Here is a 21,427-nt window from a genome sequence, read left to right as displayed (position 1 = left end):
GTTGTTAAATAACCTAACTTGTATCTTTTGCACAACTACAATGAAAGTATAGCATAGTTGTAATTCTGCTCAAAGAGACATTACATTTAGCCAATAAACAGACTCAAAGACAAACACTTCTTTATTCCAATGTAGCGAGTTACCCAACTAAAATACTATTCATAGAAATGTTCTCAGCATTAATTCAGTGTCACTTTTGCAGGACAAAATCACATAATTAATTCAAGTAGTAGACTAGACTTGCAGTCTGCAGCTGGAGGTTTAAGATGGAGCTTATTATAATGGCAAATTGCATAAATGTGTAATCTAACTGGTCAATGAAGGAGGCCACCGGTATTTCATGACTGCTCACTAGTGCTGCTGCCGTGGCTGTTTAAGTTGCACTGTATGGACTCCTGGGTCCCCAAGTGGTCTGTATCCTCTGGGTTGGCACACGAGGGGTCAGAGGTCGTCTCAGGGGACCCCCAAATGTCCTGCCGATGAAAGGCCTCACAAAGTGGCAACTCAACACCATCCCACTGTCCACAGCTAGAAATGTTATACACACACACACGTTACACAAAAACGAACATTTCTTCGGTCCACTTCTGCCTAAAAACACCCAATAATCCATTAGGAGTATGTATGAATAATGCTGAACATTCATTCACTCATTACAAAACAAACTCACACAACATATGAAAAACCGGGAAAGTAAGCACAAGCAGGGAAAGGAAGTTGTGAAAAGCATTGCTACCGACATGTCTGGAACTGTGTGGTCTCATGACATTATTCTTCTGTTTGCTGTCTTTCTATACATTGAAAAGATAAGTGTAGAGTCAAATAATAAAACTGCTCAACAGATGAAAAGCAAAAGGCTGTAAGCAGTAGAGAATTTAGATTATGCACTCAGCAGAGGCAGAAGATAAATTCCAAATCAGAAATGAGCAAATAATAGATCAGACACTAAATGTGCTCTATTTTATCTTTGGTTTATTTATGAAATTTGAAATGACCAGTTGGTTTGTGAAAAAACTGACAAATATTCTGACATATTTTGAACAGGTACTAATGTGACCAACACTGTTTCTACTTAAAATGTCACCACAAAGAAAAAACACAGTCTAGTGCAATTTCAAACACTCCATAAATGATAAATATTACATTTTAAACATGACACATATGCCACTTTAAGCTAAATATTTTCCCAGTTTACACAAAAGTTTGATTGATTTAACAGAGAGAAGAAAAAAAAAATCACTGCATTTATGGTTACCGTATATGGTGAACCCCCCCCCCCAAAAAAAAACCTGTTTCTTGAATGATTTTCTTCCCCTAAGCTAATTGATATGATTCTTTAATTTTTACAATACGCACAGAACACTACATTCTTTTTTCAAAAATTCTAAAGTGCTTTGAATTTTGCAGCTCATCAGTACAGGCATCAAAATTAATGTGCTCAGTCTAATTTCAAATTTAGATTCACATGTACGTTTTTCTTTAAAAAATGTAGATTATTTCCAGAATTATTTCCAAAATGTCTCTTCTCATATAACTACTAATCTTTATACTGGTGTGCTTCAAAGACAGCATGAATAGATTTAAAATCTCTGAATATCATACTAACCTCTATTAAAATTAAACCCAAACAGCATCTCTAACAAGACTACCTTATGTACACATCCTAATTGCAAGTAAATCTTCTAAAACATAATGATTTAAGGCACCTGGATGGGAAATATTTAAAGGCACTTTTGCATAACAGATGGGTTTTCTTGTGCAAAATCAGTTATACTGAAAGTGCTTGATAACGTCTTTGGTGCGACTACAACATGAATATATGGTTTTTCTGTATGTTTGCTATATTATAAGCATAGCAGAAAAAGATATGTCTGGCTTTTTATAATTATGACAAGATGAATAAAGCGCAAGGGCCAAACAGTTTCTAAATGATCTTACTATGTAACTGAACTGGGTCAAAAGGAGAATGTACTCTTTCATTAGTCTTAAGGCACAATGGTATGATATGACTGTGTATGGAGGACAAAAATGGCATGGTTTAATTCAAACAAATAGCAAACCAAAATGCTTAGGCCATGATATTTTAGTAAAATGAAAACTGGTCAGAGCCTATAATTGGTTGTGGAAGTAAAAAATACCTTTGGCTCCATGTGTTATGTACTTATGATGCACATATGCATCACATTTGGTAAGCAAGGGAAGGCAGATGTGACTGCACACGTTTGGGATCACTGGTCTATTTGTACCTGGAGGAGTAATACTCTTCCTCGAGCTCATACAGGTCGATGGCAATCTCATCACGCAGGGAGATGAGCTTCTTGTCGCACTCTTCCTGCAGCGTGCGCAGCTGCTGGTTGCGGAGACTGATGGCCTCGTTGACAGAAGGGAAGTCATTCAGGATGAGGAACTGCTTCAGGTCTGAGACAAGTTTCATGAGAGACTCTCCTGCACGTACCTAAGACACATTAACATGGAAATGCCATCAAAGTCTAATATGTCCATTCATTATCATACTATAACTGTAGATCTTACAATGTTGGCAGCTCGAACGTGCATTTCATAGTGATCCTGCTCAGCTTGTGTTGCCCTGGAAACCTGAGTCTCATCTTCCACCTGACAGATGAGATGACCAGGTTACCGTCAAATTATACTGATAATGAATGTCACAAGGTCATAGCAAAATGCACATCAACCCACCTTTGCTGTTTTGATTATTTCGGTGAAATTGTCTAGAATTGACCTGATGTCATCTTTAAGTCTCTTATTGTAGTTCTGCAGAAGAGTTTCTTTGCTTTGTGGGAGAACTCTCTGTGTGGCCATCACAGCGCTCTTCAGTCACACTTGACTCAGTGCTAAAGGGTCACAAACAAAACTTTAATGTTAGAACTGCAAAACGTTTTCACATTAACAGCTACATAATACATTTAATTAACAGCCACTGATTCACTTCTGAACCCTAACTGCAGCCACAGACTTATTTGTAAAAGGTTTTTATTAATACTGGTTGATACTTTATAGCAGTGTTTCCCAATCCTGTTTTAGATGTCTCCCTATTCAAACACACCTGATTCAACTCATCAGTCAAGACTCCAAGACCTCAAATGTGTGTGTGTGTCAGATAAGAGAGACATCAAAAACGTGCAGTGTTGAGGGGTTCTCCAGGACCAGGATTGGAAACCACTGCTTCGTAGTGTAAGTGATTTAGCAATAATTAATCCTAGGTTACAATTAGTCAGCTTTTATTTCACTCTAACGTTAAAGATTTGTAAACGCCGTTATTATTTGTATATTTATAAAGTCCGTATAAACGGAGCTCGATACGGCGAAGCAGCTTTTAAGTAACCGCCTGTGAAAATGTCAATTTAACGAATGTCTAAAAGCGAAAACTAAAATAAAACCCAAATTAATGCGTTTGCGTTACCATTCGACATTTTGCTTCTCTCTCACACGCTAAAACTTTCCTAAACACCGCGTGCGGGTTTCTGTTACAACACCCCGCATGAATAATTAATGAAGTTATAAACTTTAAATAACTGTTGTTGTTATTATAAATTAGAATAACGTTAACTAAAATTGTTACTCACTGCAATCACTCTTTGAATATCTCTTCAAATAAACATGAGCCTCCCGCATTTGTTCTGGCGCGTACAGATGATGTCACAACCAAATGTCGCGGTAGTTATATTTCCCACAATCCCCTTCTTCTTCCTTTCCGTCTGAACCAACATGGTGAGTGTGCGATGATTTTGACTGTGATGCCTTTGCTTTTTTTAAATCCTTAAGCATCGTGCTTTGTAATGTGTTCTAGGACTCCTAAAATATCGGTTATATAAAGTAAAGCACCAATGCTTGCTCTCTGAACGAAAATTGCAACAATTAAGTATTTAGATGAAGAATTGAAAGAATTGTTGTGAGCTGTGTAGTGTCCGCTTACTGTCAGCGTTGACGCCTCGAGATGCTCGCCATTAGACCGGGAGCCTTGAAGGATTATTACTTGTGGGTTTAATGCAAACTCTCTTGATTATATATTTATTTTTATAAGATGTTTATTATGAAAACTTGACCATGGGTTTTAACGCGAATGCTAACCTATTTGTAGGCCAAAATGAATTGAGTTTGGCCCGCCGGTGGTTATTAAACACACAAGTGTCGCTGTATTGTACACCTTTTGGTCAGTTTAAAAAGTATTTATAATTACTGAAAATACGTCGAGTAACCTTGTTTATCTGAGATGCTAAACTGTCTTAAGTTGCTGCAACGCATGTCACACCAAGTTTTGTTTATTATATATATATATATATATATATATATATATATATATATATATATATATATATATGTATGTGTATGTGTGTGTGTGTGTGTTTGTTTGTATATGTATGTTTTTTTTTTTTTTGGTAGGGTTTCTTTTTTTTTTCTTTTTTTTTTTGGTTTGTGCAATGATGTCTTGAATTTCTTCACCTGAACTCTTTTTGAAGAATACATCTTTTCAAAACTGAGCATTAGCACCAAAAAAACGGTTTTCTTTTCATCTTTCTGGTCATTTAGGATGATGAACTCATGAAGTATTGTGCATCTCTCCACAGCCTAAGGGAAAAAAGGGTAAGGGGAAGAAGGTGGCACCAGCCCCTTCAGTGGCCAAGAAGCATGAGGCCAAGAAAGTTGTGAATCCCCTGTTTGAGAAGAGGCCCAAAAACTTTGGCATTGGTGAGTAACAACCAGACCACAGATGAGAATGAGATTGTCAAAGAAAAAAAAAAAAGTGCAGATGATGTAATTAATATTTGCTATCTTAACAGCATTGCAGACAATCTTCCACCAAGATCGCTGATGCACATTTTGTCTGGAAACCAACTTGCAGTTTGTTGACCCTAATGTACTTTAAAGTCATGCACTTTAATCTCCAGGTCAGGACATCCAGCCAAAGAGGGATCTGACAAGGTTCGTGAAATGGCCACGGTACGTCCGACTGCAGCGCCAGCGGGCCATTCTCTACAAGCGTTTGAAGGTTCCCCCTGCGATCAACCAGTTCACCCAGGCTCTGGACCGCCAGACCGGTAAGTTATTCACTCAACTAGAGTCTCTTGACTTTCTGGTGCTGTTCATACAACAATGCTTGTAGAGGTCAACTGATAATGAATCAATGGTGAGTTTTAAATCAATAACCTGAACAAAAACTTGATTGTAAAAGTGTTGCACTTAATTGGATAATGAACACTGACTTGAACATTACCGTAATAATCAGTTCTGATTCAATTGTTGAAAATATCGGTCAACCTCTTAATTTAGGCATTTGTGAATGTGCAGATGATGTGAAAGAATATTTGCTATCTGAATAGTCAATGCGGACAATTTCCACCAAGATCACTGATGCACTGTTTTATATTATTGCGGTTTAATTCCGCTTGGATTGTAGTGTAAAATTAGTGATGACTTTAGTGACGTTTTCAATGTTAATTTGGTCTTGACATTGGTGCTGGAATTAAAAAGCTAATTTTGGCTGTGTTACTCTTAACTCTGAAATCTTCTTGAAGCTACCCAGCTGTTCAAGCTGGCCCACAAGTACAGGCCCGAGACCAAGCAGGAGAAGAAACAGAGACTGCTGGCTCGTGCTGAACAGAAGGCTGCTGGAAAGGGCGACGTGCCCACCAAGAGACCACCAGTCCTCCGCGCAGGTGGGTGTTTTTAGTGTCTGTCTTTTTCCTTGAAGACACCTTTCTGGAGTTGCAAGTTGCATTTTTCCATTGATCTCAACCTTTTTGACTCTCAGGCCCATCCTTTGTCCAGGACAATATTTGACTACCCTCCTGTGTTTCGTTTGATTTGGAAATGAGTCTAAACATGTGTTAACACTTGTTCCTTCTCAGGTGTGAACACTGTAACCACACTAGTGGAGAGCAAGAAGGCACAGCTGGTCATTATTGCTCACGATGTGGATCCCATTGAGGTGAGGGTTTTCTACAGGATACAGAAATCTTGTTATGGTTGTCTGCAATGATGTCTTGAATTTCTTCACCTGAATTCAAACTGAAGATCAAAAATACGAGCTTTTTAACCCTGAGCAACAACCACTTACTGGAGCATTTCTGTAACTTTTCAGAATTGTTCTGCTTTTGTTTTTGTGTCCTTATATCAGACTGCTGAATTAAGTGATTGATAATTGTTCTTTTGTAGCTCGTGGTGTTCTTGCCTGCTCTGTGCCGTAAGATGGGTGTCCCATACTGCATTGTAAAGGGCAAGGCCAGACTTGGCAAACTGGTGCACAGAAAGACCTGTACCTCTGTTGCCTTTACACAGACCAACCCGTAAGTAAAACTTTTTTTTTTTTTCTTTTTTTTTTCTGTGCTGCACATCATTAGGCTATGATGTATGAATTTCTTCAACTGAACAACCGTGTGGTTACAAATGAGCTTTTTAACCCTGAGCAAAGTGATTTGCAGTTGATTTGTAATTTGGCCATTACAGAGATGAGACATTTTGTGGCTAACCTTGTTTTTCTTCACCCATCTTCAGCGAAGACAAAGCAGCTCTTGCTAAGTTGGTGGAGGCCATCAAGACCAACTACAATGACCGATATGAGGAGGTCAGTTTATTGGCTGTAGTGCTGATCAGTTCACATTTTGATGGCATTGCTTCAGTTAGCCTAACTTTTATACATTCTCCTAATTGATGTCTTAATGTATTTCTAATGTTTGTTTCTTCCATTTCCATTGTCTTCAGATCCGTCGCCACTGGGGAGGCAATGTCCTGGGTCACAAGTCAACTGCTCGCATTGCTAAAATCGAGAGGGCAAAGGCCAAGGAGCTGGCCACTAAACTGGGTTGAGCTCCTGTCTTGTTTAATAAATAATGATCTCACAAAGTGACTGGAGTTTGAATGGTTCTTTAAAATTTGTAAATCTAAGCCAATGCATGCAATTAGAAAACCTTTCTAAACATTTAGAGAAATCTATAAGAGTTAAAACAATTAAGAGACTGTCAGTTTTCCAAACTTTACTATTAATGAAATTTAAATGAAACCAGCTGGGTTCTAAAACTTTCACTCACACATTTTAAAAATGTAACAACTATTTAAAGCCACTTATTTTTTTGGTTTAAAATGTTAGATTCTGATCTGGCCTCCTGTGTATTTTTCAAAAATATCTTGATTTTGGAAAATTATTTCCTTTTGTAGAATTTCTTATTTCATTCTGTGGCCTCCTGATTGAGAACCCTTGTTCTAGAGGCTAGATTTCACTGTGCAACTTTAGTATCCAAGTAATTCTACAAACACTTGTTTTAAACAAATCCATGGTTTTATTACCAGTACAGAGTTAAACGTAATATTAATTCAATATATTCCATGAGGTCAAACTGCTGAATAAATCTCATAAAGCAATGCGCTTAATGAATTTTACAAACCACATGTAGGAGGTAGCAGCACATAATCCGTACCTAAAAGAAAAATGAACCGTTAACTTCAAAGTCATTGTTAAGATTACAAGCTAACTTTTCTTTTATACTTTAATACATGCAACGCCTGTAAATATTAAAAACCAATTCTGTTAAGGTATGAAAATGGATTAGCAAAGTTAATCAAACCATGTGATGACATATTGCATGTGTTCATTCTTCAAGGTTACTCTTGTCTGCCCTCCTATTGACCCACCAGGTATTGTGTTGTCTGAATAAAAAAAAGAGATTCTAACAGATTTGTGCACTTTTCTAATCAAAACTTTTTTAGCTTTGTACACCATTACAGTCACCAAACATTAGTATTAAGAGCAGTTATAACCAAGCACAGCATCAATGAAGATTTCCTCAGCACCAGTGACCTTCGCCATGGCCTCCAGGTCACGGGAGAGCCACCTATTCACTTCCACATTATTTTTAGGGACAAATGGTTTCCTCTGCTCAGTTAAACGCATCATACCAACAAGATCCAACACTTCAGTCACCTTTTAGAAAATATAAACACCTCTTTATTATTTAAAAAGGTTGAGAAAATGAATAAAGCAAGCTCGTCTGTTGATAATGTCTACACCTGGATTTGATTTTTTTTTAAAAAGGAAGAAAGTTTATCTGCCCCTTCATTCTAGTTTATGGTCTGATTTTATCTTTTGGTACATAACCTCTGTTCACCAAGATAGTGATCCTAATAATTTGATCCAGAAAGCCATATCAGAGTGCAAAGCAAGTGTATGGAATTCAAATTGTGTGTGTTTGTACCCTAGATCAGTACAGTAGAATGGTGTAATGACATTAGCTCCACTCTCCCCGCTGGAGGAAATCCTGCCTGCCCCTCTCTCAGGGTCCACAGGGGAGCAGGCAGGACATACAGCTCTTTAGAGTGGTCAAAGTGTCCTCGCATCTTTACTCGACTGTACTCCAGCTGATTTCCATAGGACTGTCACACACAGCTTACATCACCATTTCATCAAAACATGTAATCTTACAAACACTAGATATTATAGATTATGACACATAGATTTGGAAAGAGACTCACTCTGCAGGCAGTGGGATAGGCTCTGAAGTTCACGGATCAACTCCAACTTACACTTTCTGCGTTTCAACTACAAGATCAAATGAAATGCTTTTCACAAACGGCTAATAGCTGTTTAAATTGTGTTTTTTATCAGATAAACACCAAGCTCATGCCTGTACCTGCCATGTTCCATGTGACCGGTATTAACAAGAGAAGCCACTTCAGGAAGGAGTCTTCTCCTTTCTCTGTTCCCGCAACAGTGGAACTTGACCGTTGACTATACCTGGCTAGATTACCTATAGGAAAATTTTATTTTATACTACTATTAAAAAATTTGGGGTAAGCATTTTATTATTATTACAAAAATTATAATTTTATTCAGAATGGATGCAGTGGTACAGTCTAACATTGACATTTTGTTGATCATAATTACAAGAAATATTTGAATGATTTTGGAACGATCGTGACACTGAAAACTAGAGAACTTGCTGCTGAAAATTCAGCTTTGCCATTACATGATTAAATTACATTAAAATTAAATATATATTCACCTGTTAACTGTCACCCGGCCCCTTGGGGTCATGACTAACTATATATCATTAGAAAGGTCTAAGACTCCTAAATAGATATTTTACCAATATTTTTTGTTAAAAAATTATGTAGGAAAAGTAATTGATTAATCTATGGCAAGAGTGCACCAATAAAACATACATCATCACAGGAGTTCTGACCTTTGTCAAAAAAAAAAAGTCTTTGTTGCCTTTTTCTCGATCACACTTTAGAAATCATCAGAAATTATGCATCACTTGAAAACTTACAAACACAAAATTCATGCTATGAAACCCGTTTTAAATTCAAACATTACATTACCATGAAAATGATACATCAAAATCATGTTACAAAATGTTTTCAGACATGAATTATATATATTAAAAAAATTAGGTTTGGTTCATGCATTTTCAAGTCTATGTTCAAAAATGTGAGTGACAGTTAACAGGTTAAAAAAATATATTTTAATAATATTCCTCATTATTAAAATTAATTGTGTTTTGATTAAACACATGCACCCCTGGTGAGAATAAGAGACTTATTACTGACCTCAGAGTTTTTAATGGTATTGTAGTGAGTTTAGTCAATAATCAAGAATATAGTAATGAGCAAGCTGAACAGAATTACACCGGAGCACTGGAGCATTCTGACGACTGAAAACACCCTGTCGTGTCACCAATAGGGTGAGACGAGGTTCTGAGAAAAGAAAAAAGAAAACACAGTTGAGCTGTCAAAGAGTGAGAGTCTGACAAAAACATTTTGATAAAAAATGAAAAACTTTATTTAAGGATCGCTTTATGAGGGGGAAATTAAAATGAATTTACGTAGCCTACGTAGAAATTGTTATAATCTAAACAGCAACTGCCAGGTCATCATAACATGCCCTGAGCACTCGGGGGAATGTTTTCAATGTAACCCTTTCCGGGGAATCCGACCCATTCCTGCGCATGCGTGAGATCGCACACACGCGGGGCATGTTTCTGAATTTGTGTTTGGCGAGGTTATAAGGGATATTGTATATGGTATACATTTCAAGGATTTTATCCGAAGGCTCCCTTAATAGCATTCTCAGCTGATGAAACGCACCACAACAGTTTCGACTGAAGTTTTTGATTGAGCGAGGTAAGTCAAACGAATAGTGGCACGTTTATTAAATGTATTGATTGACATATTTGGTATTGTTGTCCTAAAATACTGCTTTGGTTTTGCACAACTCGTTATTTTGTTTTGAGCTGTTTGGTGATGACTTTACATATCTGCATGTCTGTATTTATTAATTTGTTGTTCGTTTATTTATAATAGGAAACATGGCCAGCCTTGCTGCGAAGTATGATTACCTAGAGAAGCTGACCCGTAAAGTATGCGTGTCTCACAAGCACGAGCCAAAGAATAGACCCTATGGTAAAGTTGCATATTAATTACTCTGTAAATACAGAACAGACACCAGCAGCAGTTATGCCATTTGTATGGCTGGTTTATTTATTCATTCAAAGTTTGTATTTTTAAAGTCAATAGTAAAATATATATATATATAATGAGTCCAGTTTAATTTATTCCCCTTTTAGTTCCATACCAAGGCAGTGGGGTGAATGATGGTGCTCCTTCAAACAAGAAACAAAAGACCAATCAGACGCCAACTAAAGGAGATAACATGAGTGCAAACCAAAAGAAACCAATCCTAAAGAGCACTCCGCCTGCAGCACCTCCAACTCAGAGAAAAACTGTCCAGAATGGGATTTCAGAGACACAAAAGAAGACTGAAGGTAAAAATTAGTTTGTAAAGAGAGATTAGTAGTGTATCTAGCATGCCTTATTATTGTTGAATAAAATGTGATTGCATTCTTCCTGATTCATTTCTATTAGGTGGGACATCAAAAGAATTTAATGCTGTAGACATTCTTCGTCAGAGACTTCACCAGAAGATTGAGGAATCTCGAGGACAGGTACATGCTCAAGTTGGACTAAAATATTGAAATCGATCTCGGTTAAAAGAATGTTAAATGTTTGAATGTTAAGATGCTGAATCACTTTATTAAACGATAGTTCACCCAAAAACAAAACTTCTGTCATCACTTATGATCTTCTGCGGAACACAAGAGAAGATATTTTGAAGAAAGTGGGTAACCAAAGAAGTTTCTGGTCCCCATTAACTTCCAAATTATTATTATTTTTCATACTATGGAAGTCAGACAAACTGTTTGTTTGGGCTCATTCTTTAGAATATCTTATTTGTGTTCAAAAGAATAACAAAACTCATACAGGTTGAGGGGGGAGTAAATGATAACATAATAACATTTTTTGGATGAACTATCCCTTTAAAAATGCCATGTTTAACTTTATGAGTCAGAGAAATTAATTGACCATAAATGCTAAATTATGACTTTTTTGCTGTAAAAACAAGATTAAGTAAAAGTATTAAATAGAAAAAGTTACATTTATTATATCATTCCTTAAAGAATTTTTAAGCCAAGCCTTTAAGTCTGTTTTTTTTTTCCCCAGGGTCCTCCTAAAGACCCCTCCTCTGAGGAGATAAAGAAGAAACGAGAGAGACGAAAACAAGAAAGGGAGCGTCGGAAGAGGAAAAGAAAAGAGTTTCGAATGAAAAAGTTAGCAGATGCTGCGGGTTTACAGGCAGGAGAAGAGGAAAAAGAGACAGCAAATCAGAAATCACAAAGCACTTCTACATCAGGCCCTCCTGCCAAACAAGAGCAGAGCCTCATAGTCTTCAACAAGATGGAGGTGGGAGAAGACTATGTGGACAAAGGGACAAAGATGATGGAGAAAAAAAAGAAAAGAAAAGTGAAGGGAACGCTGACTCCGCTCACTGGCAAGAACTACAAACAGCTTTTAACACGCATTGAGGCGAGGAAAGCTCACCTGGAGCAGCTTAGAGAGAAGGATGAAGGGAAAGCAAAAAAAGAGGAAGAGAAGATGAGGTGGACCAATGTTCTCTACAAAGCTGAAGGCATGAAAATCAAAGACAACGAGGAACTCTTGTGTGCATCATTGAAGAAGAAGGAGAAAAGGAAGGCTCAGAAAAAAAAGAAGTGGGTACAGAAGAGCCAGCAAGTCGTGGAGAAGATGCAAAAGAGGCAAGACAAGCGGAGAAGGAATATTAAGAAACGCAAAGATGCCAAGGTGGAGAAACGCAAACAGAGGGCAAGGAAAAAGGGTTGTGTCCTGCCTGAGGATCTCAAGAAGGCCAGCTTCTAGGCAGAAAGGATGAAAAGAAGTGAGAATTGGTAAAAGGCGGAAAGGATCATGCTCGTGGGGACTTCGCCTTGTTTAAGAGCATTTAAAAAAAAAAATTGTATTGAAATGTTTTCTTCTGTTGTCACTTTTAAGATGTCAACTTTATAAAGAACGTATTTTGTGTCCATATATTGTGTCCATATTTTGTTAACCCAAGGTTGGGCATTTATCTACATTCGTGCATTTTATCCAAAGTGACCTACAATAGATGTACATAACATTTGTCACAGAGCCAACAATATTAATGGAGTACTATTAAAGGCATATTAGAGTGCGAGGTGAGGAAATCAATTTTTTCTCTCTCTCGCTCTTTCAGTTCTGCATATTTAAAATTGTACAATAAGAATGGTAGCTACAAATATACAACAAATATACAACAACGTATATGTCAATTAGTGTTAGCAGTCACTGGCCCCGCCCACAGCGGAAGTACTCTTACAAAAATAAAGAGTGCTGCCTGAAGATGGAGCTCTGCTCGAATTCTCATTGGCTCAGCCTCAGGAAGACGCTTGAGAAGACGTGTGACGTCTTTAACAGCTGGGAGAAGTAAATGAACAAGGTTGGGGGCAAAACAGAAAGTTTTGTGTATTCGTTTTTTAGATTACAATATGAAATCGTCATTTACCACAGTATTTTATGCTCTGTTTGTCTCTTAAATCTCTAAATTCTAAGGACAGGACTGCTGTCATGTTATTGAATTATCGACTGAGACATTTAAAGGTTGACCGTTCAACTGCTAGAGATTTGCCATGTTTCTAATCTCTTACTATGTGTGTTACTGATTTACGGCTCTAGCAGTAACAGTGGGATGTGGAGAAGAGCGGCGGTAAATGGACCTTGGCTCTCGATCAGATTAGTAAACGCGGGTTTTCATAAGGTATGAAATATTTCACACTCGATCGCTTCACCTGTATGCATGATCAAGCTGCGGTTTAGTAATGTGCAAATATTTTTTTCTTATTGCATGATTTTCTTCTTGATTACGCAGGGCAAAATGTCTCGTAAGTTGCACGCGAGAAGAATTGAAGGAATTGACAAGAATATATGGTAATTGAATTTCATGGCCTATAAATAAAGTGAAAGTATAAATTGGTAGACTAAGTTAAACATATAGTGCTTACACGGCACTTGCCAAATAAGGATAAATACATTGATATAAAATAGCACATTAAGTTATTTATTATTATTATCATTACTATTATTATTACAGCTACGTTTCAGTATAATATATAATATATATATATATATATTCCCAATCTCGGCTTGTTGCTTTATCAATAGTTTTCGTAGATATAATTGACATTAGTTTTATTATTATTATTATTATGCAACAAATGTAATCTACTTAACGGACGTTTTTAGCTGTGGACGTCTTTTTCTTTCTTTCTTTTTTTCCCGTTTTCATTATTATAATTTACATCAATATGAATAATACAATGCCAAAGTTCACTGCTGGTTATATATGCTTTATATAATCGTGTATGTGACGAATAAAAACATCTTGAACAATAACAATGTCCTCCATTTTTAAAATTGGTAATCGCAATAACAGTTTTGATCGCAAGATGGCGCCAATTAGCAACTCTAGTATTTCAGTGAGCTGGTAGTAATAATAATAATAGTTTAGTATTCCCACAAGTAAATGAACTCAAATTTTTGTTCATTTAAATTTTTAAAACGGCATGCTATTCCTTTTGTGTATGTCATCTGTAGGGTGGAATTCACTCAGCTGGCTGCTGACTATAAGGCTGTGAACCTGGGTCAGGGGTTCCCTGATTTCTCCCCTCCTAGTTTTGTTCAGGAGGCTTTCTGCAAAGCCCTGAATGGAGGTTTCTCTATGCACCAGTACACACGTGCTTTTGTAAGAAATAAAAAATTCAAATCCTTTGCTCACTTTCAGTTTGTTTAGTAAATGATCAACTATCACTGCATAATAATAAGTGTACCTTTGCTAAACAATCTTAAATATGCGGTCATACAGGGCCACCCAAATCTTGTGAAGATCCTGGCCAAGTTCTTCAGTAGGATTGTTGGCCGGGAAATAGACCCAATGGAGGATATCTTGGTTTCTGTAGGAGCATATCAAGCACTTTTCTGTACCTTCCAGGCTCTCATTGATGAGGGTGATGAGGTGACAATATTCATATTCAGTTAGTAGACAATAAACAAAACACAGTTTATGTTCAATATGTGATATCAGAATGCATTTGTTTCCCTTTCTTGTGTAGGTGATTATTGTGGAGCCATTCTTTGACTGTTATCAGCCAATGGTAATGATGGCGGGAGGAACAGCTATATATGTGCCCCTTAAACCAGTATGTTCATATATCACATGACAAGATCTGCTTGCTTGATCTGTGATTTAAAGGTCTGTTTTGAATAATATTTGCTGTGTATTAACAGAGGGAAGGATGTGGTCCTGTTCTATCCAGTGCTGACTGGGTGTTGTCTCCTGAAGAGTTGGCGAGTAAATTTAGTCCTCGTACCAAAGCCATTGTCATTAACACTCCTAATAACCCTCTTGGCAAGGTGAGTCAGTCACCAACAAATGGAGGACAGTTTTACCCATTCCTATATTGGTGTCCAATCTGTTTCTTATACAAGTGAATTACATGAAAATGTTAAGAAAATCAAATCAAAAGAATTAGCTTAAAATGTCATTGTTTTCAAAATAAATCTGTTGCAACATAAATGTATTTACTGTCACTTTTGGTCAATTTAATGCATCATCGCTGAATAAAAGTATTAATTTCTTAAAAAAAAAAAAAAAAAAAAAAAAAACCGTACTGACCCTAGATCTTTAAATGGAAACGTAATTAATCTAAAAATGTAAACAGAGTTGACTTTTCAGGTCAGTGTGTACAATTTTTACCTCAGAGACAAATTCAGCCTAATCTTAAGTGGTTTCTTGAAGGTCTACCAGCGTAAGGAACTTCAGATGATTGCTGACTTGTGCATTAAACATGACGTCATTTGCATCAGCGACGAGGTGTACGAGTGGCTCACGTATGATGGAACAAAACATGTGAAAATCGGTAAGAGCAGAACTGTGCAGGTAGTGCGATTAATCACAGTTTTGTGGACTTTTAAAGTAACATACATTTTTTTTTTTTTGACAGCCAGCCTGCCAGGTATGTGGGAACGCACTGTCACCATTGGGAGTGCAGGCAAGACTTTCAGTGCCACAGGATGGAAGGTGAGATGGTCGAATTCAACAGGGTTTGTTTCTTGCAGTGTTATATCCCGCTGTTGACTGGCTGGAAGTGTCATGGTGAAAAGGTTCAGTATGCATACACAGCATGCAGGTCATTAAATGACTCTATTATTTTAATGTAGGTGGGTTGGGCAATGGGACCAGGACATATCCTAAAGCACTTAAAAACCGTCCATCAGAATTCAGTGTACCACTGTGCCACAGCTGCCCAGGTAAAACAGTGCTAATTATTAAGGCGTAAAATGTGTGTAATTTGTTTTTAGTGGGCTGACATTGTCTAATGTTGTTCTTAAGGAGGCCGTAGCAGTAGGTTTTCAGAGGGAATATGATGTATTTGGCACAGAGGAAAGCTATTTCCACCAGTTACCCAAACATCTTCATGAAAAGCGTCTGAGGCTGGCAGATTGTTTGAAGAGCGTTGGCCTAAAACCTATACTACCCCAAGGAGGATACTTCATGATCGCAGATATCTCAAATCTTAGTAAGTAACAGAGACAAAAAGATAGAACAAAGTATTAAAGCAACAACTTTGATTAATGCATGGATTATACAAATATAATTTTCATATCTGAGAATTCTAGACCAGAGATGAGGTGCTTTTATGTTTTTGACATCTTTTGAGCTCTTGTTTATGGTAATAAACTCATACTTTATTGTTACTACACTTTTTTTTCCAGGTTTATTTAACAAAGATATAAAAAAATCATATTATAGGGTTTATACTTACGAAGATATACTGTGTATGTATATGTGAATATATATATATATATGTATAATGTTATAGAATTATAAAAAATATATATTATACTGTAAAAAAAAGAAAAAAAAAGTTTAAAGTTCTCTGATATATCCATGTTTTCCTCGAGTAGGGGAATCTTCATAATATGAGAAATCAAAGTTTAAAAAAGCTACACTGTGTGATAGCAATTATAATTGTTTTGACATGATTATTTCAAAATAAAGTTTGTTTTTAATATTGCCTTTCGTTTATAAATGTTTTTCTACAAGATGTTGATCTTACTGAACCTAGCACTGAAGATGAACCCTATGACTACAGATTTGTGAAATGGCTCATAAAAGAGAAGGTAAGCAAAAACATAGCATTTACAGTGGGTTATTAAATATTCTCATATAATGACATTCGTGAGCAAATTAAGTTATTTAAATTCTACTCTTCTGAATAGGGACTGGCCACTATCCCTGTGTCTGCATTCTACAGCTCGGAACACAGAAATGAATTCCAGAAATACATCCGATTCTGTTTCGTTAAGGTATTTTTACCACAAATGCAGAACATAAAATTTAGAACATTCCAAAAATAAAGTTCTTTATAATTATTTAGAATGTTAATATTGTTAGGTTTTTTTTCATTAACAATAATATTAAGTATATTTAATTTAATATCCTTTTAAAAACTGCCAGCATTGTTAATTTTATGCTTTAGAAACTCATTAAGTTTAGTTCGCTTCATTAAAAGTAATTTTACTTTAAATTACTTTTAATAAACTAACGATAAGCCAACTGTTACTTATTTACATGAGCTAACATGGAAACTTTTTTTTGTTGTTATATGGATTGCTTTCTGTAAGTGAATAGTACATTGTCTTACTAAATCAGGAAAAGAGATTTCCATTGTGATCTGTTCACCTTGTTAAAATGTTGTATATTATTTAATTAATCTTTTTGTCAATATTAATAGGAGGACTCAACCCTGCAAGCAGCAGAGGACATACTGAGGCAGTGGAGTGACAGCAAATGAAAAATATTGACAGTACAAGCCTTGGACAGACTAAAAAACTTGAAAAGCAAGAGATCATACACAATAACAAATCTTAAATGAGGTTTATGGTAGTTTGGGATATGAATATTTTTTTTAAAAGAAAATTGTTTGTTATTAGGCTTACAATTAACTATATGGCAGATGAACAGATGGTGTTAATTGCATCACAAAACAGAGGCATGAAAATCTTGCATGGCATGTGTGGTTAAAAATGGAAATGAGAATCACTGTTCCCATGATAACAATTAATATTATCTAATATTAGTATCAGTATAATTTTATGCTCAAAACACATGAGTGGTTGCAATCTTTTTCAACCGCTTCAGCGTTATTGTTCTTTGATTGTAATGTTCTCTCACTTTTTTTGGTCATTGTATTGACACATATTTCCTTCCTCTCTGGATTATACCTTGAATTGCAGCACTGCCTGTTATTACTGGATCCACTCCAAGTTACGAATTACAAATCAATAGATTTCATTTCATGTTAAACTGTTTTATTAATTTGTACAATGTAAGTGTTATGTTGAGCCATTTCCATAAAAATATTGCTAACTACCTCATAAATCTGCATGTAAATCTAAATCACTTTATTTGTGGATGTTCTAAACACTGTCACCAATATTTTTTATTTTTTTTGCCACATTTCTGCAGGAGGAAGCAATAAAGTTTAATTTTCACACACTGATATATGTTTAAAATAATAGACACAATTAAAAAATGTTTACATTTTATTTCTATAATATAAAATTAAAGCATATAGCCTTTGTTATTACAGTAGATCATTGGGTAAATGCCAAAATCCACTGCAACCTAAAAGGAAACAAGGTCATAGTGGGGACGTGGTTCCATTTCTTTCTCGTCAATAAATTTATTTGACCCTTTCCATTAATAGTATACATTAAAAAGTACTTACACTTAGAATCTGAATTATTGAGAGGTATATTGCTGAACTTTACACAGAGGTCATAAACAATCAACACAATAACAGCAAAAACTACAGAAGAAAATGTATGTTTTGTTAGACTCTCTGTATAGAAATTATACTATGGATACATCTCACAGTGTGACATTGTTTCTTTTTTTTCACTCTGATATTTTAGTTTTTCGTTCAACCTGACAAATTCTGATAATCAAAAAAAATAGGAAAATAAAAAAGTTCTCAGATGTGTTTTGTAAGAAGATTCAATTTTTTAAAGAAGAATGGGCTTATTATTAATTATAAATAAATAAAAAAAGCAACCAAAACTACCCCATTGAGGAAAACAGACAGACAGGATCAGGAAACCACAAGGATATATTAGACAATGAACTGCAAACACAAGGAGAATAAATAGGGAGCAAACAAAAGTCAGGTAACAATGGAAACACAAGTGGGGCTACTGAACCAATAATCAGGTAACAAGGTGAGCAGGATTAGACATGAGAGCACATGGCACACAGAAACAAACAAAACAAAGCCATGTGCTCATGCAAAACAAGACATGAACAGGCAGCTATGATAAAAACACAAAACGGCAAAAAAAAAAAGCACACAGCTGTGCTAACACGAACCGTGTTGCACACTGAACATGACAACACAAGAGTGCATGGCTAATGAAGACCTAACCAAGCACTCACAAGACAAGAGTGTTTGTCCTTTTTGTTTTCATTCTTGTACCCAATTTATATTATAAAGTGGTGGAATTTATGAGGTTTAATCTCACCTTGTGAACATTAGCAGAATCAGAACATAGTTTCATACACTCACAACTTAGACCAACAGCAGCTAAACATAGAATAATGACACTCCTACCTTTTTAAAGAGCTGCTTATAGATGAATTGGTGAACTTTGCCACATTAGCAAATTCTGAACTAAACTGAACCTGAATATTGACGCTATCATCTGTACAGCTGCAATAAAGCTGAAATTAAATAATTTTTTTTTTTACACTGACATTGTTGCTTTTTAACATGAAGCTACTTCAAAACATTGCCTTTTGATGTGTGTAGACTTAAAAATAAAGCTGCTTAAAAGGTTCTTCACAGCAATGCCAAGAACCATTTTTGGTACCACAAAGAACCATTCAGTCAAAGGTACTTCAAAGAACCATCTCTTTCTTACATTTATATAATCTGAAGAACCTTCTTTCACCACAAAGAAACTTTTGTGAATGTCCTACAGATGTTAAAGGTTCTTTATGGAACTAGAAAACGGTTCTTCTATGGCACCGTGAAGCTCCTTTATTATTAAGAGTGTATATGTGTTTTTTTGGCACTAGGATAGCCAAAATGACACTACAGGACAAGCGGTTTGGAGAATGGATGATGGATGAATATTGCACAAAAGAAAACTTTTTACTGACTTTGAGTAAGTTTAATTCTCAAACATGTTGCAAAATTAAAACAAAAAGTGCATGGTTACAAAACCTAAGTTGACCAACTTCCTTTTACCTCAGAGGAAAGAGAAGGTGATTTCTTGAATATTGTTACATAAAAAAAAAAAAAGTTTAATTCCGCAAATACACTATGCTGGTCAAAATAAATAAATAAATAAATGTAAGTGAGCATATAACAAAGTTAGGTGTCAAACCTCCAATTTTACACAACGTCCCCTTGGAATTATAAGGTTCTATCTGACATTTTTGTCAAAATTGAGTTATTCACATATTCTTATTCTGTGACGATTTATGTACATTATGTGATGTTTTATTTTAAGTTGTGTACATTTTGGGATTTTTTTATTGAAAAAACAAAAAGGTTATATCTACAGAAGTCTATGGAACACAAAAATTTAAAACTCAATATCTCAAAACTACTCAGAACGCAGATAGAACCTTATAATTCCAAGGGGACGACAAAGATCAACAAACAAGACATTGTCAAGGTGTCTAAATTTATTTCATGCCTCCCGTATTTGACACACAAGATTCAAATCATCAGCTTGTTAGGAGCAAGCATTCAAGTGCTTGAATAGTGACAGAGAGCTAGCCATCATTCATGCACTTAAACACTGTTGCCATTGCTATTTTTTTTAAGTGGGTTAGCCCAGCATGTGTTCTGGCTAATATATATATTCATTTTAGGAGCCATGGTTATACATTTTTGACTCTTAAATTGACAGCACCCTTTAACTTGCATATTATGAATCACCAAGAAACATGGGTTCAACTAAAAATCATTGCTCATGTTTTACTGAATAAAAGGGTGTATTTGTGTTATGCATAAACAGTGAAAACATTTAGTTTTGCAAAGGGGTACTTCACCCAAAAATTAAATTTGCACATTAAACACACACACACACACACACACACACAAACTCCACCCAGTATTCCTTAACATTGCAAAACACACATGCACCGGTTAGACCTTTCTATAAAAGAGAGCTGAACACTTGCAAACATCACTGAGAGCAGCTTCTTTGTATTGAATTGACATGGCGATGCAGAACTACCCAGCACCCGGGGAGAGCATGAAGCAGGACGGCAGAGACTTCACTGCCCAGCCAGTAGTACTCTCCATGCCTGACCAAAAAGTCAATGATGACATCATATTCTCCACATTCAATCTTCACTTCTGTAACCCTTGCTGTCTTGGTTTTGGGGCCTTTTACAACTCAATAAAGGTAAGCAATATACATATATGCAATTATATAACTGTCCTGCTACTTTACAGATACCTGAAGCTTATCATATATATTTGTTTTTGTATCAGGCCAGGGACATCAGATTGCTTGGAGACATCCCAATGGCACGGTCTTATGCCTCTAGAGCTCGCAAGCTAAACATTGCTGCCGCCATTATTGGATCCCTCTCTTTACTTATCCTCATCATTGTCATCTCCAAGTCATTTGGTTCAGTCACATCAAGTGTTCATCGTTATTAACTTCTTCAAAGAATTAAATGTCTGAATGTTTTTATTTGCCTTTCATTAAAACAGTTATATATTGTTGAAACTTTGGTTTGTTCTTGTTTGGTCATTGTCATATAGCATACATACAATACACATTAGTTGTATGCAGTTCTGCTGTGTATTTATTTTTTAGAATGTGTGATATATAACAATATATATCTTTATCAATATATAAACAACCTTTCCAGGACACATGCAGGGAGGTTGTGAGTGTGATCTCAAACAAAACTTAAATTTAGCCAGTTAATCACTTTTTCCTGCTATAAGAAGAAGGAGAA

At 35.9% G+C, this 21,427-nt stretch overlaps 6 protein-coding genes and 5 non-coding genes across 15 annotated transcripts; 9 read left to right on the top strand and 2 right to left on the bottom strand.

Annotated features, from left to right (window-relative positions):
- Positions 1–103: 103 nt before the first annotated feature.
- On the bottom strand, positions 104–3,718 carry med22 (mediator complex subunit 22). 3 transcript variants are annotated; one of them, XM_026211685.1, is made up of 5 exons: positions 3,585–3,718; positions 2,698–2,852; positions 2,533–2,613; positions 2,247–2,455; positions 104–528 (listed from the first exon to the last, which is right to left on the bottom strand). In XM_026211685.1, exons 2-5 carry the CDS (start codon positions 2,818–2,820, stop codon positions 339–341), a joined length of 603 nt encoding a protein of 200 aa, XP_026067470.1. In that variant the 5' UTR covers positions 2,821–2,852; positions 3,585–3,718; the 3' UTR covers positions 104–338. The 3 variants fall into 3 exon arrangements, with proteins under 3 accessions (XP_026067470.1, XP_026067471.1, XP_026067473.1); XM_026211686.1 differs by lacking the exon at positions 3,585–3,718 and adding an exon at positions 3,422–3,514; XM_026211688.1 differs by lacking the exon at positions 104–528 and having other exon boundaries at positions 955–2,455.
- A 716-nt stretch (positions 3,719–4,434) lies between these two features.
- Positions 4,435–4,504, top strand: LOC113050079 (small nucleolar RNA SNORD36). Its single transcript, XR_003276722.1, has one exon. It is a non-coding gene; the product is annotated as a small nucleolar RNA SNORD36 (small nucleolar RNA).
- A 52-nt stretch (positions 4,505–4,556) lies between these two features.
- Positions 4,557–6,825, top strand: rpl7a (ribosomal protein L7a; the record flags this gene model as incomplete). Its single annotated transcript, XM_026212694.1, has 8 exons — positions 4,557–4,707; positions 4,908–5,057; positions 5,535–5,679; positions 5,771–5,781; positions 5,868–5,947; positions 6,175–6,305; positions 6,514–6,583; positions 6,721–6,825. Coding segments are annotated over 8 exons (843 nt in total), but the record flags the coding sequence as incomplete, so codon positions are not given.
- LOC113050081 (small nucleolar RNA SNORD24) lies at positions 4,764–4,835 on the top strand. Its single transcript, XR_003276724.1, has one exon. It is a non-coding gene; the product is annotated as a small nucleolar RNA SNORD24 (small nucleolar RNA).
- On the top strand, positions 5,303–5,375 carry LOC113050080 (small nucleolar RNA SNORD24). The gene has a single exon (XR_003276723.1). It is a non-coding gene; the product is annotated as a small nucleolar RNA SNORD24 (small nucleolar RNA).
- Positions 5,990–6,066, top strand: LOC113050077 (small nucleolar RNA SNORD36). Its single transcript, XR_003276720.1, has one exon. It is a non-coding gene; the product is annotated as a small nucleolar RNA SNORD36 (small nucleolar RNA).
- On the top strand, positions 6,358–6,429 carry LOC113050078 (small nucleolar RNA SNORD36). The gene has a single exon (XR_003276721.1). It is a non-coding gene; the product is annotated as a small nucleolar RNA SNORD36 (small nucleolar RNA).
- A 114-nt stretch (positions 6,826–6,939) lies between the features above and the next one.
- Positions 6,940–8,872, bottom strand: LOC113049960 (surfeit locus protein 1). Its single transcript, XM_074559836.1, is given in 8 exon segments — positions 6,940–8,304; positions 8,307–8,372; positions 8,375–8,385; positions 8,485–8,509; positions 8,512–8,551; positions 8,643–8,655; positions 8,657–8,759; positions 8,863–8,872. Coding segments are annotated over 8 exon segments (456 nt in total). The 3' UTR covers positions 6,940–8,116.
- Positions 8,873–9,879: 1,007 nt separating this feature from the next.
- On the top strand, positions 9,880–12,391 carry surf6 (surfeit 6). Of its 2 annotated transcripts, none has more exons than XM_026211679.1 (5): positions 9,880–10,134; positions 10,315–10,413; positions 10,578–10,775; positions 10,876–10,955; positions 11,512–12,391. In XM_026211679.1, exons 2-5 carry the CDS (start codon positions 10,320–10,322, stop codon positions 12,223–12,225), a joined length of 1,086 nt encoding a protein of 361 aa, XP_026067464.1. In that variant the 5' UTR covers positions 9,880–10,134; positions 10,315–10,319; the 3' UTR covers positions 12,226–12,391. The 2 variants fall into 2 exon arrangements, with proteins under 2 accessions (XP_026067464.1, XP_026067465.1); XM_026211680.1 differs by having other exon boundaries at positions 9,923–10,137; positions 10,313–10,413.
- Positions 12,392–12,541: 150 nt separating this feature from the next.
- Positions 12,542–18,398, top strand: kyat1 (kynurenine aminotransferase 1). 2 transcript variants are annotated; one of them, XM_026211677.1, is made up of 14 exons: positions 12,542–12,823; positions 13,060–13,141; positions 13,253–13,311; positions 13,978–14,125; positions 14,246–14,395; positions 14,493–14,579; positions 14,668–14,793; positions 15,179–15,299; positions 15,384–15,460; positions 15,601–15,690; positions 15,773–15,959; positions 16,487–16,563; positions 16,663–16,749; positions 17,178–18,398. In XM_026211677.1, the coding sequence occupies exons 2-14, from the start codon at positions 13,073–13,075 to the stop codon at positions 17,235–17,237; spliced, it is 1,338 nt and encodes a 445-aa protein (XP_026067462.1). In that variant the 5' UTR covers positions 12,542–12,823; positions 13,060–13,072; the 3' UTR covers positions 17,238–18,398. The 2 variants fall into 2 exon arrangements, with proteins under 2 accessions (XP_026067462.1, XP_026067463.1); XM_026211678.1 differs by having other exon boundaries at positions 12,542–13,141.
- Positions 18,399–20,621: 2,223 nt separating this feature from the next.
- ifitm1 (interferon induced transmembrane protein 1) lies at positions 20,622–21,192 on the top strand. The gene is made up of 2 exons (XM_026212743.1): positions 20,622–20,862; positions 20,952–21,192. Exons 1-2 carry the CDS (start codon positions 20,674–20,676, stop codon positions 21,120–21,122), a joined length of 360 nt encoding a protein of 119 aa, XP_026068528.1. The 5' UTR covers positions 20,622–20,673; the 3' UTR covers positions 21,123–21,192.
- Positions 21,193–21,427: the final 235 nt, after the last annotated feature.

This window comes from Carassius auratus, chromosome 30 (assembly GCF_003368295.1).
Source record: "Carassius auratus strain Wakin chromosome 30, ASM336829v1, whole genome shotgun sequence".
Classification (NCBI taxonomy): domain Eukaryota; kingdom Metazoa; phylum Chordata; class Actinopteri; order Cypriniformes; family Cyprinidae; genus Carassius; species Carassius auratus.
This window is presented reverse-complemented; position numbering and strand designations above follow the sequence as displayed.